Source organism: Musca autumnalis, unplaced genomic scaffold, assembly GCF_047663935.1.
Source record: "Musca autumnalis isolate F117 unplaced genomic scaffold, ASM4766393v1 scaffold_4, whole genome shotgun sequence".
NCBI classification, from domain to species: Eukaryota; Metazoa; Arthropoda; class Insecta; order Diptera; family Muscidae; genus Musca; species Musca autumnalis.
Genome location: NW_027411977.1, coordinates 87,673,893 through 87,688,849, shown reverse-complemented (window position 1 = coordinate 87,688,849; position 14,957 = coordinate 87,673,893). Strand labels below are relative to the sequence as shown.

The window sequence follows — 14,957 nt, the reverse complement described above, 5'->3', positions numbered from 1 at the left end:
GGGGACGTTGATAGAACGACAGTGGACAGTGTGAACGACGCCATCAATAAGCAGAGCAGGGAATTGCTCGAGCTCCTGAGGGACAGCGATAGTCTCCGACTAAGTCAGGAGAGCCCCCCTCCATGGGACTGGGAGAGTTGGGAGGATGATGAGATGGATATTACAATTATCCCATCTCAATCATCCACCGCTACTCTCTCTCGTGCACTGGAGAGCTCCAACCTTACGGTCGGGGATCCGGCTCCCTCGGGGGCTGAAGTGTCGGTCGATTCCGATAAACCCCCCCTAAACAGGCAAGATGCCTTGGTGGAGGATGCTTTGGAGGAGGATACGACGACGGCCTCTCCAAAGTCTCCCTCAACCAAAGCCAATAAATCTCGGCAGAAAAAAGATAGATACAACTATCGTAGAGCTGTCTTCTACTGCCAGAGGTTTATTGGCAAAGACCCTTCCGAGGTGACCCAGTCGGAATTTAGGGAAATTGGCCTGAAGATCCGATTTGTGAGGCGTTTCGAACGGAAATACCCTCACATTGAAAAGATCTTCCTGCCAATCGACCAAATTCCGACCCCTGTCGAGGCTGCAGTCTCCAGCCCAGCGGCTGAGACAAAGGCAACCTCTACAGGGAAAAATGCAAATCCGGTGCTGTCAAACTGCTCGAGCCCTTTGCGGACGTCCTTGACGACTGCGGTAGGATCGAGCAGGTTGGCTCCACCGGCCCCGAAAACGACGGAACGCAAGGGAAACACTGGTGTGATCCCTTCCGTTTCGAAGTTGGCGCAGGGAAGATCGCAGCCACAAGCTAGACAGCCGCCAAAGGTACCGCCTATGTCGACTGTCTCGTCGGTGGCTGCCATCGGACCCGCCGGGGTAAAGAAAGGTGCGGATCTAGTAGGGGCGACTGTGCAGAGGACTGGGCAACAGACCACTGTTAAGCCATCGTCACCTGCTAGACCTCACCCTTCTGATGTGAAGGGCGGTGCTGGCACTGTGAAAGGCCATGGGGTGGTGGCGGGAGATGGACCATCGACCTCTAAGCAGAGCGGATACTCAAGGACATCTGCGCAGGAATGCGTTAAGAGGGTCAGGTCCTCTGAGGATCCGCATCCTGTTGCCAAGAGGGTGGTGGATCGTCGACCGACCAACCTAATGGACCCGCGCTCACAGGGGACCGGTCATATGAAGACAGTAGGGGCTCAACCTGGGAGGGCCAGTAAAGCTGACCCAAGTCCGATGCCCTCACGGTCTTCAAATGACAGGACACCGAAGCCAGCGAGCCTAGAAGGGGTGATCGCCCCGGAGAATCTCCGTGTGGCAATCATCAATAAGGCTGATCTGGATGGGAGGATCAGCGATACGCACTGGATCGCAGTGGAACGCCTTCTCCGGAAGGCCATCACCTCCGATGAGGTTGACGCCGGCAAGACCGGCTTCGGCAGGGCGGTTATCCAAAGGGGAATCAGAATCCTCTATTGCCAGGATGAGGAGTCGAGAGACTTCCTCATCCAGTTGATAGAGGGTGCTGGTGACCTCTGGGACGGCTGCATGCTGGCTGCTGTCCCTGTTGACGAGATACCCAGGAGGAGTGTAGCCACAACGTGGGTGCCTCCTCCTGACTCTGATGCAGGGGAAGTAGTCAAGATGCTGAGGAAGCAGAACCGGGGCCTTTCTGTGGATGGCTGGAGGCTCCTCAAGCACTTTAAGGAGAGAGACGGCATGGTGATGCGATTCACCATAGATGATGAGAGTGCGGACTACATCAGAGACTGTGGGGGAGTGCTGTTTTTCGGGTCCGGAGGACTTCGGTTCCGGCTCTCGAAGTCGCAGTAAGGTAGTTCAGCAGCATGGCCTTCGGGTGCTGCAGATCAATCTGCATCACTGTAAGGCTGCGGCTGCTGAACTCCTTCTCTCCCTCACAGACTCTGCAGTAGATATTGCTTTGGTCCAGGAACCCTATTTGTATAAAAATAGGGTTTCTGGACTAAACAATGAGCACTTCTCATTATTCTATACGAATAATGGAGACAAGGTAAGAACCTGTATTGTAGCTAGGAAAAGTCTAAACCTTATTCAACTCTACAATTACAGTGATGGCGATACGACTGTAGTGAGGCTAGACGAAGTTACCGGTAGGGCTTTAGTTCTGGCCTCGGTCTACATGCCGTATGAGGCTCCCGACCCACCTAGCGGATTGGTGCGCAAACTAGTGGAGGAGACGACGGGCAGATGCAGGTTGGTGATGGGCTGCGATGCAAATGCACATCACTTCCACTGGGGAAGTAGAGACACCAATGCGAGAGGTGAGTCCATATTCGATTTTATTTTAGCTAATAATCTACGAGTATGTAATAGGGGTAACACTGCCACCTTCCATAATAGGGTAAGGGAGGAGGTTATTGATCTCACCCTTACAAATATGGAAGATACAGCCATAGTGGACTGGAGGGTATCGGAGGAGTGCTCCTTTTCAGATCACAGAGCGATACACTTTCAAGTCCACCATGGAAGTAAAAGGCAACCGCCTCATAGGAATCCAAGGAGGACAAACTGGGAAATCTACAGCTCCCTCGTTTCCTCGAGGTTGTGTGAGTTCCCTGAACCACGCACAACGGAGGAAATAGATGGCCAAGTTGCAGATCTCACGCGTGTCCTCCAGGGTTGTTATGAGAAGTCTTGCCCATTATCTTATCCTGGTAGGAGAACTCAACCAGTCTGGTGGAACAACGAGCTAGCAAAGCTTAGGAAAAATAGCAGGAAAGCCTTTAATAAAGCTAACAGCACCAAATCTGATACCGATTGGAACCTCTACAGAGAGAGTTTCAATCGGTATAAAAGTGAAATCAGGAAAGCTAAGAGAGACTCGTGGAAAAGCTTTAGTGAATCCATAGAGGGGGTTAATGCAGCAGCGAGATTTCGTAAGGTGATCTCGAAGGACCCTAAACCCTTTGGGAGCATCAAACGGGATGACGGTACCTGGACTAACTCCGCTCTAGAGACTCTAGATCTGTTGACAGGAACACATTTCCCCGGAAGTGAGGATGCCAGCTCGAGTACACCTTGTGTGGACAGAAGCAGGACCCGCACTCCGGGGGAAGTGGCTCTTGTCAATAGATTAATAAGCCACCACAAAATCTCATGGGCGATTAGTACTTTTCAGCCATATAAGTCTCCTGGACCTGATGGAATCATTCCAGCGATGCTTCAGAACGCACCGACTGTTTTGATAACCATTCTTCAGAAGATTTTTAGGGCTTGTTTACTACTATCGCACATACCGGCACTGTGGAAAGAGGTAACAGTGACCTATATTCCCAAAGCTGGGAAACCAAGTCACTCACTGCCGAAGGACTACAGGCCGATTAGCCTTTCCTCCTTTCTCTTAAAGACTTTGGAAAGGTTGTTAGACTTAGAAATTAGAACTTTCTTCAGACGAGACCTTATTAGCGAATCACAACACGCTTATATTAAAGGGAAATCAACAGAAACAGCGCTACATTGTGTCGTGGGTTATATAGAGAAGAATATGGTTGAATCGAATTTCACCTTGGCTGCCTTTCTGGATATAGAGGGTGCCTTTAACAACGTGAAACTCGAATCGATCCACTCCTCTCTTGAATCGCTGGGTGTCCCCCCTATCCTAATAGATTGGATTGACAGCATGCTTAGAAGCAGGCTTATCAATTCAAATATTGGGGAGAGCTCCATTAGGAGATCTGTCACCAGAGGCACACCGCAGGGGGGAGTCCTATCGCCCTTGCTCTGGCTACTGGTGATAAATGGGATACTCAGGGAATTCGACAATCTAGGAACTAAGGTAGTTGCTTATGCGGATGATGTGGTCATCCTGATTAGCGGGAAATTTCTGTCCACATTGTCTGATTTAATGCAAAGAGCACTTGCCAAACTCTCACGCTGGGCTCACACCAATGGACTTGGCGTGAATCCGGCAAAGACAGAGCTGGTGCTCTTTACTAGAAAAAGAAAGACAGCCGAGTTCGTTCCACCAACACTAGATGGAGTGCAGCTAAATCTTTCTACGGAGGCGAAGTACCTGGGAGTGATTCTTGACCATCAACTTAGATGGAAAAGGAACACGGAGGAGCGCACTAAGAGGGGTCTAATTGCACTCTATTCTTGCAAGAACTCAATAGGTAGGAGCTGGGGTCTGAGACCACATATCATACACTGGTTGTTCTTGACAGTGGTATGCCCCATTTTGACCTATGGGTGTCTTGTTTGGTGGCAGGCCCTGAATAGCAAGTCCAATTTGTCCAGGTTAGCTACTGTGCAAAGATCTGCTTCAGTTCTTATTACAGGAGCAGTGAGAAGCACCCCTCAAGCGGCACTGAGTGCAATACTGAACATCCAGCCACTGGACATTTCTGTTCAGTATCTAGCATCCCGTAGTGCCTTGAGGCTCAAGGAGCTTAATCTTTGGCGATCCTCTGGGTCTGGACATGCTAGTATCTTACACCAGCTCAGCGGTCTGATCGGACTCAGTGACGTAGGGAGTGTAACTGACTACATTTCGCCTTCGCTGGATTTCGATGCAGCGAAGGTCTCTATCCCTGACAGAAGTGAATGGGAGCATGGCAGGCCACTACCCGATAGCCTCTCCATCTTTACTGATGGTTCTAAGATGGCTGAAGGTACTGGAGCGGGGGTGTACTGTGAGGAGTTGAACATTAGGCGTTCATATAAACTCAATACAAATTGCAGTGTTTTTCAAGCGGAAGTCTTCGCAGTATTGAAGGCCCTGGAATTGGTAGTAGGACTGACGGATCAAGTAGGTAGGACAGTCACAGTCTACGTAGATAGTCAGGCTGCCCTTAAGGCGCTTGGGTCATATACTATCAAATCTAGGATCGTTCAAAATTGTAGGTCCACCTTAAAAACATGTAATTTAAGCGTAAACCTTTGTTGGGTGCCAGGACACTGCAATGTTGAAGGAAACGAGATTGTTGACGAATTAGCAAGGCGTGGTTCCCAGTCCCCTGACCTTACGGTAGAGGAATATGTCAGGCCACCGCTCTGCTACTTCCTCGGCAAACTCAGTCAGTTCTATGCAGAGAAAACCGTAAGAATTTGGCAAGACGCACCTGGTTGCAAGGTGTCGAAGTCAATCTGGCCGGCAATCTCAGGGCGTAGAACTGCGTCCCTTCTCTCACTATGCAAGTCGGAAATCAGAATAGCTACAGGGGTCATTACTGGCCACTGTAGAATAAGATCTTTGACATGTAAGTGGGATGATAATAACATTGAGTACTGTAGGTTATGCGAGGATGAGGAGGAAACGGAGACAATCGAACACCTTTTATGTAGATGTCCTAGACTGATGGCCAAAAGGCATAGACTATTTGGTGTACATGTGATTGACTCTCTATCTTACTTCTCCTCTATTGACCCTACTATCCTGGTGGTTTACTGTAAGAGTCTAAAGTGGCTCTGGGGCGGGTCAGAACAGGCTTAACACAGTCTAGGAAAATAATCTCTTTCTCTTCTTCTTAAAACAATCTGTTACTCTCCTTTACAATTACTCACTCTTCTTATTCTTTTCTCTTTTGTCTTATCATTTTCACCTTCCCTCCTTCCCATCTTTCCACCTAATCCACAATCTCCTCCCACATAGCTCACCATATCATCATAAACAGCCTGCATCATCATCTGCAGGCCTACAGCACCGTTCAGAATATAATCTGCAGTCTCACAACATCATACAGAATCGCTCACAACAAGGAACACATCACACCATCTGCACTCACGCACCACCGTATACCGTATGCACAAATCACCATATACCCATCAGTCACACAACACCATAATCTGTAGTCACGCAACATTATGCAGTCTCGCCAATAACAAGAATCACATCACACTTTCCACTACACATCAACATCATCAGCACTCACACATCACCACATAGCAGCATCTAATATCATCTCATCCATAGTCCACATTGAATCTTCCCTTCAACACTATCCATCATCCATCCATAAAATCCACAACCGCACACTTTATCATCATCAACAGCCTTGTATCAACATATGCACCATTCAAAACATAAATCATAACTCATGACTCCTGTACACCATCATCACCACACGTAACATCAAATAACAAATCCATAATAATAAACAACATATCACACTTCTACTTCACACCATCACCTACTATGTACACTTCACCATACAGCAGCATCTATAATCACTTCATCAAATACGACATATATACTTCAATAGTCAGGATGATTACAATGGACCTCAAGGTCTCCGAGTGGAGTGGCTGCCAGCACGGCAGCTGCGCATCCTAAACCTAACCTAACCTAACCTAAGCCGTAAGTAAGTACACCTCCAAATACCTCGAAATGTTTTCTTCACATGAGTAAAGTTTAAAACGTATGGGTATAGTTACAAGAATTCTGAATGACTATACTATACAAAGACATCCATTACACCTTCATTAAATTAACATTATAAGTTCTCATGACTTATGACCTGTTTCTCTAATTCGATTCGAATTAAAATTCGATCGAATAACTACCAAACTCCTGCTGAAGTAGAAAATTTTTTAATTAATTTAATTAATCGAGCTCTATGACCTAAGGAGATTACATTGATACATTGATTGTAATCTCCTTAGGTCATAGAGCTCGATTAATTAAATTAATTAAAAAATCTCACAAGTAATGGCCTTCGCCCCTAAAAAAGGCAAAAACTTAAAAATAGAACATTTTTGTTTGGTAGTAGTTCGAACGTATTTGTATTCTAATCGTCTTATTGAAACAGGCCTTTAGAGTATGTTCATATTAACGTAATAGAGTGGATTTCAATAAAATCCACTCGATTCCAGATGAGTTTTTATTTGGAATTTACAGTTGAAATGTAAACATAGTTTAACCGTTCTACACTATTTGTCGTATGTCAAACATTGACATTTTAAAAATTTTACATTGCCCAAAGCTATGCACTAAATATGCAAATACTATGCACCACAAAGACTCGATTGGATTTTAAATTATTTCTAGAATTCCGCACTTGTTCCAACAAAACCTTTTATTTAATATCCAAACTTGATAGACTTTTCCTTTGCGCCAATAGTGTGTCGATAATCATATTTTTCGTATTACTTATGATTTGTTCAAATGTTTTCAAATCACTCTCCTTTTCAGCCGAAATATAATCAAGTTTCTCGCGCAGCATTGTGATTTTTTCACTTGCCAATTCCAAGCTAAGAGAAAAATAATAATATTACAAGATTTATAGTGATAAAAGTGTCTTACATTTTTTATAATTTTGTTATATCATCCAACAATGTTACATACCGATTTCTTAGCTCTGTTATATTTGTCGCATCACCAGTTTCACAATCATCAGAATTAGGAATATTAAGAATTGAACTATTCTCAAATGTAAAGGACATCAATGATGTATTGCTACTAATGGTCGATAAATTAGAGGCATACTCGGCTATACGTTGACTACGTTTCTTTTTTTCATTGTTCGTTTCCAGTTCACGTTCCATATCACGAATTTTCGATTCAAGGCGTGATATTTTTATTTTTTGTTTACTGGTCTGTTCTTGTAGATTATCATTCTTAAGGCGAAGCTGTTCAATTCGCTCATTGAGGTTTTTATTGTGTTCCATTAGGGAGTTCTTTTCCGCTTCTAGGGTATCCAAAATAGTTATGAACTCTTCCTGTGGAAATAAAGGTAAATAAATATTAGAGTGGCGTTAGCAAGTATTACAAAGTTTCATTTAAAACTCCCATATTTACCTTTCTCAACTCCCGACACGAAAACAAAAATCCTCCACAAATGGCTTTTAGGTCTGCTTCCAATTTACTTATCCCCTCTTTTTGTTCTATAATCTTTTCATCTTTTCGGGCGACAATTTCCTCCATTTCCTCAATTTTTGCTTGCAAATGCTCAATGTTTAGTTTCATATCTTCTTTTTCCTTTGTTACCTCTTTCAAGCTGTCAGTAATTTCACCAATTTTCTTTTCATATTGTGATTTTTGCTGATTCAATTTATCGTTCATTGTGGCCATATTCAAACTATTAAAATCACTTTGCTCTTCCAAATTGTTCGCCTTCAGTTTATGTTTGGAGATTTCATCGTTGAGAGTTTTATTGCGAACCTTTAGGGCTAGGATTTTACTTTGTGAATCCTCTAACTGTGTCTTGAGGTTGGCAATTTCCATTTCCAAACTTTCCACTTTGGCACGATGTTGAAGTTCATTTCTTCGAACATTTGGACGATCTATGGAATGTAAACTACCACAAGGTAAAAATTGCTCATTAACATCACTCGATGAATGATAATCATTTGACAAATAACCACAGGAGTTTTTCTGTTCTTGCTGAGCGAGACGTTCCTTAAGCTCTTGTACTTTTTGCTGCAAATGTAAAATTTGTTGAGCCCTGCCACGCCAATTGGAATTGGTAGGATGAGAAGCCAAGGTATTCAAGTTGAAATTTTCACCGATTTCTTGTTGTAAACATTTTTGTGCCAATTTTAGTTGATTGCTTAATTCAACATTTTTATTGCGAGTTTCGAACAGTTTTTGTTGCATTGACATTAATTTCGATTGGAGTTCATCAAGAGGTGTAGACTATAAGACAAGTATAAAGAAGAATGTACGTTAAATATGTTTTTTAACAAAATTCTTAATACAGGTACTTAATATGCCTCGGTCTTCGTAACTCCTACACTCAAACTTTCCATCGAAGTCATAATTATATTCATACTCGTGTCAAGTATACGGATAGACTGTCAACTATCTTGTCTAGGATTAAACTGTTCTGAGTAGTATGTTTACATATTATCAGTTAGTCTATTCTTCAGTCGGTTCACTGCTGCTGATTTCATTCTGACTTGGAGACATCGTTGTTGTATATACATAGGTTAATGTTGACTATATTATGTATGCTTTATGTAATATCGAGATATGTATTATTGAGGACAGAAGTTAGAATACAGAATATTAAATCACTGTTCTATAGGGACATCTGCCACTCCTACTGACAACTCAGCAGAAGGGTACTCTCGTCATTGTTATTTTTATTACTGATAAACAAGGTACTCTATCGGGAGGGTAAACATTTTCCGATCTGCGCTCATTAAACCACACTCTTCTTAGGAGACGGAATATGTAGGGACGTTCTGAAACAAGGTATGTTTAATCTGTGTACTAAAACAACTTGGTAACTGGAAATAAATACTAATATGACTGCAGTTTATGTCATTATTTAAACCTCAATATATAGCCAAATGTAAAATGTATTAACGGACTAGCGTATCTTACCCCCTTTTTGTCAAATTCTTTATCTCCTTGGCACTTTTCTTCGGCAAGCTTTAAATCCTTTTCCAGTTTTTGGATTTGCATGTCTTTGCGTGTTAAACGATTTTTAGTTGTTTCCAGTTCAGCCCTCAATTGACGATTTTTCTTACTCAACTCTAATAATTTGCTACTGGCTATTGATGAATTACATCTCAGTTCATCAAGGGGCACAGAATTCAGAACTTCGTTCAAAGAATTAATCGATTTCCTTAATTCGACAATTTCCGTATTCTTTTCATAGATCATTTTAGATAAAGATTCATTTTGTTCTTCAATTTGAATTAGTTTCTTTTTAAGTTTTTTACTTTCAGATTTTTTCTTCTCCCCCTGTTGCGAGGATTTTTTCAAACGTTCCAATTCATTTTCATCTTTTATCTTTCGCGGTTTCGCTGGAGCTTCGGTACAAACGGCCTTATCATGTGTCATTATAATATCCATCTTATTTATTTAGTTTTTGTTTTTAATTTTCGGAATGAAATATTTTTGTTATATTTTTATATGAAATATATTTTGAAAATAATTGACTAATTAGAACAATTCACTAATTGAAACATTTTATATGACTTAGGTAATGTAACGCATTACGTTAGGTCACGTAAACTACAAATTTTGCCTTCCTTGTAACATTGCACTGTTGCACTGAATAGATGCGTAATCGCATAAAACAAAACAACCTTAACAAATAAAAGCCAAAGACGTATAGCAATAAAGACTCGAACAAATGCATTTTCCAAAAACATATGCTAATAGTTCCACATTTTGGTTTCAGATGGCTACACAACTCACTGGAATTGATAACAGCAATGTCAATCGTTTTTGATTCCCATTTCTCGCGGCAGAAAACATTAACGTTGTGTTTTGTGGCTAAAATTTGTTTCTTCACTATTTTTTTATTTTTTTATTTAACAGAATGTTGCTATGATATCGTAGCAACAGAGGTTAACTCCCTCTACAGTTAATTTTTCACAATTGACTTTTCCTATCTTATAATATTGACATCTTTGTAAAAGCAATTAAATATATGTATTAACCATTTTTATAAGTGATGGAAACATCACTTCACAGCAGTAATAATCGCACGATACCTACCCCACTAACTAACCCAAACATTCCGTCAAAACATTCTTTTTGTTTTGCTTGTACAGTACAAAAGTAGTTAGTTGACGTGTTCATCTGTCAAAATCGGTATAGGAAAAAAAAGATTATCAGCCACACACAACATCAACATCATGGACGGATTTATGATGGTAAATTTTATTATTTTTTCTTATATTTATTTTAAAAACATTATAACTCTTAATTAAATAACCATCTTTTTCAGGATATCATCAAGGGCATGTGTATTATGGACAACGATGGCAACCGCATCATAGCCAAATACTATGACAAAAACATCTTGGCCACAGTCAAAGAACAGAAAGCCTTCGAAAAGAATCTCTTCAATAAGACACATCGTTCCAATACAGAAATTATTATGTTGGACGGTCTGACGTGTGTCTACAAGAGTAATGTGGACTTGTTCTTTTATGTGATGGGTAATGCCTATGAAAATGAACTAATCCTGTTGTCCGTGCTCAATTGTCTCTATGACTCCATTAGTTTGATACTGAAGAAGAATGTTGAAAAGAGATTGGTATTGGATAATTTGGAAATCATTATGTTGGCATTTGATGAGATATGTGATGGAGGGTAAGTAAATAAAGACATGAACTATGATGAAATTCGAGTGTATTTCGTTGTATTTTGTGATAACATATGACAACCATGTTATATGAAATGATACTGAAGAGTTCATATGAATCAACTACTACAATTTCGTGTAATCAATTTGTAATTTAGATATTCGTCAAATAATGGGGGAACAAATTTCCTTCAGCGGTACTTGGCGGGAAAATACCCTTAAACTCAAGGCTCTATGGCCGGATTTGAAAACATTCTATGAACAGACGCAAAGTAACAGAACAGAAGTAACATGTCATTTGTCAAAATTTATTTTCGAATTAGAAATTCAAATGCGGTTTAAGGCTATTTCCTGAACTTAGAGGGCTCATAATAATTCGGAAGCTGCAATATCTTATCCAGTCCAAGTTAACATATCTTAACAGACAAAAGTCTGTGGAAGTATCATGTTTGCGTGTTCCTTTTCTTCCTTAATATGGGTCTATCTCCAGTAGTGCGATTCTCCACTTATTTTTTGAGTTACCGACACAATCGGTAAAAAGTAGTCGTAGTCTTCTAGCGATAGCAAGAGTGTTTTCAACTTTTATTTGAATTTTTCATTCATAACTTTGGGTTTTATCCCCTGTTTTTGTAAAAAGTTTTATTCTTCTCACAAAATTTGTAGATTGATTTAGTGAGCGCTGATTTTTAAGTCAGGAATTCTTTACTAAATATAGAACGCATCTTCGAAAAATTAGATCTGTATGTCATCTGGGGGCAGAGCTATGTATATATGCCTATATTATTACGCATATAGACGAACAAACGAAAAGAGAATCCCACTAGGAATGTCTATATAAACTGAGATGGCCGCACAATCTCGAACGTAGTTAAGCTAAAACTACTCTTGTTTGCCGTGGCAGCTGACCTAGATCAGCATCGATAAATGGAGCCCGAGGGTAGTATATGGCGTCTGCGACTTCATTTCAAACCGCTTGATATGCTTGATAACCCTCCTGACATGCCAAGGTGGGGGAACCGAGAAGAATCTTGACACGAGGAGGTATCCTTTTCTAGTGCTCAGGGCGGCAACATGTTTGAATATTATTCCATCACGTTGTATTTATATTATCGGACCACATTGGCGTCGCATAGCCTGACACAGACCTGCGTATCGCGTTCTATGTGTGGAGGTCAACAGTTTTTTTATTCAAGTGCTGCCGTCTAGGGACTTTAGGACCTCAGCTTGTTGTAGATAGCTGTGGAATGCGCGGACGGCGTGAACATAGTGCCCATTGTGGAGAATTTGTTAGCTGGAATTCGGTTATCATCGATTAAGACACTCGGTTCTATGCCCATCTCCCCTGTCCATGTTACGAATATAGTGGTCGTATATTTAGTGTCGGATTGGATAAGGTACCCGATGATCATACAATCATCCTCATACGTTACGATCTCAGTGTCGTCTGAAGCGGATGGAATACAGGAAATAACGAGTTTAAACAATTCTGGTGGTACTACCCCACGTTTGGCGACTCCATGGTTCATTCTAAGGGGCTTCGTCACCTTGTTTCAAACGTGGGCGGATGGTGGTCTGCTCGATTTCCTCAAACAGTGTTGAGTGCCTGATAATATAAAAGGCTTTTGATCCATACGCTGTGGTTGATTTACTTGCATAATGCCATTTGCAACATCATCCAATATAAATTGTGGTGGTTCCTACTGACAGGAAGATATCTAATGCGACGTTGTACTCATCCCTTTTCCCTGTCACTTCTGGGGTCCTCGACAAAATTAAAATAACTTGCGGACCGAACGTGACAATCTTCGTCTCAGAGTTCAAAAGTGACTTAAATGTTGCCACAATTCCCTTATTCCGTCTCCAATATTGCCGACGAAGCTCATAATGTTTATTTGCTAGCCCTGCTACAGCTGCTGGGAAATTTAGTATCCTTGGTTGAATACCCGAAGGCCAGCAGATATATATAGCGGACGACTACAGCTGTGATGGTGTGGTGAACTTTCTTTCTGCTACCCAAAAATCCGAAAGGGCGTCATTTGTCAGACCAGGTAATACGATGGTTACGTCTGGCGAACTGTTTCACTCTCTGATAATTCTGGTAGAGGCCGTGGTCAGTACCTAGGACCAAACGCCACAACTCAGGATGAATATTAAAGTCACCTAAGACCAAAACAACATTAAGTTGGTCCCTTAACCTGTAGCTATTAATTTGGGGGCGTTCGACACCTGACAGCTACCCCACGTATTCCATCTACAGGTTATTAGAGCCAGTCTCAAAAGATATAGATATGTGTTGAACAGGCTGATGCAGTGCGAAAGCTAGTCCCAACCTGCAATTCCTGTAAGCTTCAGTTGTTGTTGAGTTTGGTATATTAAATATAGGATTCGAGGCATAAGTCCGCCATTGATAGATCAAATGGGGTTTCGAATCCTTTTTTAAATGTAGCCTTTCGAGATAAAGTGTAAAGAATTACACTAATGTTTCTTTCTTTTTTACAGAATAATTTTGGATGCTGATCCATCGTCTGTTGTGAAACGTGTTGATTTACGTAATGATGACATTCCCATTGCTGAACAAACAGTGGCCCAGGTAACTAGCGCCTTAAACGGACTCTTTTGGTAGAATAATTGGAAAAGTCTAAACCACTTATTTGCATAATTTCTGTACAGTTCAAGTCATTATTATGTAGATCATATATTCATTAAAACTGTTAACACTTTATAAACATTTATTTTTAAATATTTTTAATTTGATATAATTTTTTAGAAATTTGGCAAGTAATATTATTTGGTTGAATGGAAAGTATTATTATTTTATTTAATAAAAATGTTCCCTGTTCACTTGTTGTATATTCTAAATCACGCAATTATGTACCTATCTTATTATTTGCTTAGTTTATAAACTAGACAACGGTGTGTATATACATATAACATTTTATTTAAAAATCATTTACTAACACAGAAATCCTGGTTTATGGCGGTTTTGTAGTTTTGTTTTTTGATTATTTAATTCTTCATCTAACAATAAAAAACATTTCTATAAGTTTTGGTTCTTTTTGTTTTGAAAACTTAAAACTTTGTTTATATTAATACTTTAGTATCCGCCCTTACCCACTTACTAACATTCCCAAAATATAAATCTAGTTTTGTTTTACTCATTTAATAATCTCTTAGCTAACGTGATGTAAATTTTTAAATATTTCCAGGTATTTCAATCTGCTCGTGAACAGTTAAAATGGTCCATACTAAAGTAAATAGAACAGCTTCTAATCACAGCCTTGCAACCACAATTCTACAGTTTCGTATTCTATTAAGTTAAACAAAAACCCATTGTGTATTTCTTTTTTTTTCGTTTGTGGTCCACCAAATATGGATTGGCTCACCCTAAATGACATCAATACATTCGATTTTTTACAAAGCAAATAATAAAAAACAAACTCCATATAAAATATTCTTAATTTGTAATATTAAAGTAAATATATATGTATAGATAATAGCTATTAACTTTTAATAAAACTTAGAGAAATGCCAAAATTCTCAAATGTATAAATGATGATGATTTCATGTGGATAACATGGCGATGTGTTTTGTTTTCATCAAAGTTGAGCTAATTTTTAGAAACTTTACATTTCTAATGGGAGATTGCATGATTATTTGTTTAATATTGCTCGTAATTCATTAATTTACACTGTAATAAGTAATCCTAATCATTCAATTAATACATGCGTGGACTGAAATAATCAAGTTTTTCGTTATAAAAACGATCAATAGATCAGAAGCTATGAGTTTTTATGTTCCTACCAGTAGCTAAAAATGTAGATATTTCGTATTGTTATAAATTGACATATGGGTTCCACAGTGGTGCAATGGTTTACATAGCCGCCTTCTACAGTGAATGCCGATCGATTCCGAGGTCAGGAGACACCATATTTTCTG

At 40.3% G+C, this 14,957-nt stretch overlaps 2 protein-coding genes across 2 annotated transcripts; one reads left to right on the top strand and one right to left on the bottom strand.

Annotated features, from left to right (window-relative positions):
* Positions 1-6,826: 6,826 nt before the first annotated feature.
* On the bottom strand, positions 6,827-9,870 carry LOC141401519 (uncharacterized). Its single transcript, XM_073981805.1, has 4 exons — positions 9,305-9,870; positions 7,775-8,611; positions 7,322-7,695; positions 6,827-7,227 (listed from the first exon to the last, which is right to left on the bottom strand). The coding sequence occupies exons 1-4, from the start codon at positions 9,776-9,778 to the stop codon at positions 7,053-7,055; spliced, it is 1,860 nt and encodes a 619-aa protein (XP_073837906.1). The 5' UTR covers positions 9,779-9,870; the 3' UTR covers positions 6,827-7,052.
* A 611-nt stretch (positions 9,871-10,481) lies between these two features.
* Positions 10,482-14,571, top strand: zetaCOP (COPI coat complex subunit zeta). The gene is made up of 4 exons (XM_073980047.1): positions 10,482-10,587; positions 10,662-11,029; positions 13,521-13,611; positions 14,228-14,571. Exons 1-4 carry the CDS (start codon positions 10,570-10,572, stop codon positions 14,273-14,275), a joined length of 525 nt encoding a protein of 174 aa, XP_073836148.1. The 5' UTR covers positions 10,482-10,569; the 3' UTR covers positions 14,276-14,571.
* The last annotated feature ends 386 nt before the right edge of the window (positions 14,572-14,957 follow it).

What these genes read in the sequence shown, in the direction of transcription:
- LOC141401519 (XM_073981805.1), bottom strand. Translation starts at nt 9,778, where the DNA reads ATGGATATTATAATGACACATGATAAGGCCGTTTGTACCGAAGCTCCA. An exon ending in CGTGTCGGGAGTTGAGAAAG is followed by an intron (nt 7,696 to 7,774) that starts GTAAATATGGGA and finishes TTATTTCCACAG; the next exon opens with GAAGAGTTCATAACTATTTT. An exon ending in ATAACAGAGCTAAGAAATCG is followed by an intron (nt 7,228 to 7,321) that starts GTATGTAACATT and finishes TTTTTCTCTTAG; the next exon opens with CTTGGAATTGGCAAGTGAAA.
- zetaCOP (XM_073980047.1), top strand. An exon ending in GATGAGATATGTGATGGAGG is followed by an intron (nt 11,030 to 13,520) that starts GTAAGTAAATAA and finishes TCTTTTTTACAG; the next exon opens with AATAATTTTGGATGCTGATC. An exon ending in CTGAACAAACAGTGGCCCAG is followed by an intron (nt 13,612 to 14,227) that starts GTAACTAGCGCC and finishes AAATATTTCCAG; the next exon opens with GTATTTCAATCTGCTCGTGA.